Source organism: Engraulis encrasicolus, chromosome 17 (genome assembly GCF_034702125.1).
Source record: "Engraulis encrasicolus isolate BLACKSEA-1 chromosome 17, IST_EnEncr_1.0, whole genome shotgun sequence".
NCBI classification, from domain to species: domain Eukaryota; kingdom Metazoa; phylum Chordata; class Actinopteri; order Clupeiformes; family Engraulidae; genus Engraulis; species Engraulis encrasicolus.
The window spans coordinates 5,547,850-5,550,349 of NC_085873.1; the positions used below are offsets into that span (position 1 = coordinate 5,547,850).

General features: G+C 40.9%; 1 protein-coding gene across 2 annotated transcripts in view; it reads right to left on the reverse strand.

Moving 5' to 3' along the window:
* Window positions 1-2,500, reverse strand: part of afap1l2 (actin filament associated protein 1-like 2) — a 115,866-nt gene that overhangs the window by 13,783 nt on the left and 99,583 nt on the right. For both annotated transcript variants that reach the window (XM_063221627.1, XM_063221626.1), the window contains one exon: window positions 804-949. In XM_063221627.1, coding sequence (XP_063077697.1) covers window positions 804-949 — 146 coding nt within the window. The remainder of the gene's footprint in view (window positions 1-803; window positions 950-2,500) is intronic.

Genomic DNA, 2,500 nt, shown 5'->3' on the forward strand with positions numbered 1-2,500 from the left:
CTAAAGGCACAGGATTTATACCTCATATTTTTCAAGTTGAGAGTCAAGATTGGCCAATGTATGTTGTGTTTTGCTTCCAGCCCACTCGAAAAATAAAAACATACATACCCTACAAGTTTTTAAAAATCTTATAAGAAATTTTGCAACTTTTACAGCATGGGCTGTGTATGCAAGCACTCATATACATTCTTCAACGTACAATGTTTATATGTTGCAACTTGCAAAATGTGTATGTCTGCCTTACTTGTACAGGAGGAAAAAGAGGAATGGGCTACTTTTAAAGTATGGGCCATATAATAATTGTATAGTCCACATATGAATAATTTTGTTAGTTTTACATATATCTTTTTCGTAAGAGAGTGGGACTGTGAATGGACATGAACTTTTTCGGCTATTGGGTACATTCTCATTTATACTTTGTATGGGTGCATTCTCATTTACGTGTATACTTAAGTTATACTAGTTTCTTGTCTCCATGTTCACGGTACTATCAAAAAAAAGGCTCAAAAGTGGCCCATGTCAGCCGGCAACTTGGCCTGGGAACACATACATTGTAAACACATACATTGCAAAATATGAAGTAGCCCCTGAATGCAGGCCATACCACCTGTGGCACGCTGTAATAGTAATTGAAAAGTTAACCAACATAGTACTACACTACTATGACATAACACAGGGCCTTTAGTAATACATTAGGATTTGGTCATTGCCATTCTGGTTACTTCAAATTTATAACGGTGTGTCTTAATGGGTTAATGACCGCCGCCCCTAAAGGTAAAAAGCTAAATAAATAAGATACTCACTACATGGAGGTCTTGGCGGCATTGACGATGCTGGATATCCTCTCCGAGTTGACGTAGTCGTAGGCCAGCTCCTCCGGGTCGGTCTTGGTGCCGGTCTGGGACAGCAGTAGGCCCAGCCAGTGGCCCATCTCCGCCGACGACTTGGCCTATAAAAAATACACAGAAAAAACACCAACATTAATATATAATAAGCGTTATTATATATAAGAGTTGCATTTTAATCTGTAGTTTGTCTCCATGTTACAGTAATTTGACTCTTCACAGTGTTGTAAATACACTATCTGGGTTTCTATAAGTTTACTCTGTCCCATCTCAGCTGACGACATAGTGTGGGAACACAAAGAGAGAGAGATGTAGGCACACAGTGGTAAGAAAACAAAGACAGAAAAAGAAAGAGAAAGGAAAAAACAGAAAGAAAAAAGGCACAGAACAGAGACCACACACAGAGAGGTAAAAAAGGAAAGGTTACGAGGGTTGAATGCCCGTGATGCAACAACAGCAGTAGAAAGGGATCGGTGAGGCGCTTGTAAGCACAGAGAGGGAAAATGTTACATCTTCATGTAGCTGCTTTTGGCACGAAAAACAGTAAAACGGACCAAAAAACAAAACAAAAATGGGTATCGCTTTTATCGCGATGGGGGTCATATCCAAAAAACCCGATTCCCCAGGATGAACTCATACCGAAAGTGTAGCAAACAAGCCATCATGTGCTGTCAGTTGAAAACAGCCTCTTTTCCCAGGAAAGACAAGTTGCAGCAGGGGTGGAAAATACCTTTTACACTAGGAAAAAGTGAACTCATACCAGGAAACAAAAAATACATCACAATAAAAATAACACTATATTGCTGTGAACATTATTTGAGTCTTGCACCGTAGTCAAAGCACTGAGATGTGGGAGAGTGAAACTAAACTAAACTCACAAGCCACTCAATAAGTTAAAAAAACAATATTTTGTTTCCAAAACGACCAGCTTTCAACTTTCAGATTTTCATAGCATTTTGTTCAAAGTGGTTGGTGTAAAATTCCATCCCTTTACAGTAATGCAGTGAACTCCCATGGAGGGTGAATAACATTACTGTACCGATAAAAGAAATGCAAGCTAGCAATGGCTTGTTGATATTCGTCTCTGTTTGCACTACAGCCGTCTTACAGGAAGTCGGTAGTTACTGCAAGAATGTAGTTTCACAACAGCGTAATTTATTGTTTAGTGTTTATTGTGACGGCAAAGACGAGGAAGAAAAAACAACAGATCAAAAAAAGAAAGAAGAAGAGATGAAAACTGTGCTACGAGATCATGACTGTCTGACGCCGATCGGTTTCATCGGGTGCCTGACAAGGAGTGGGTGAGAAGGAGAACAGCGAGAGATGGAGAGAGAGAGAGAGAGAGAGAGAGAGAGAGAGAGAGAGAGAGAGAGAGAGAGAGAGAGAGAGAGAGAGACGAGAGGCAGAGCGACGAAGAGTGTGTGTTAGAGCGAGAGAGAAATAGAGAGGGAGAGGCAGAGGGTCGGACAATATGTGTGTGTGTGTGAGAGAGAGAGAGACAAAGAGAGAGAAAAGAGGAAAAAAAGAAAGACATAGACTAGAGACAGAGAAAAGGGGAGAAGCGGCAGACTCCAGAGAAAAAGTGTGAGTGGCAGAATCGTAGGGAATTCTGTGAGAGGGGGCTTTCCAAGCGACTGTAGCCCCAACTTACTCAC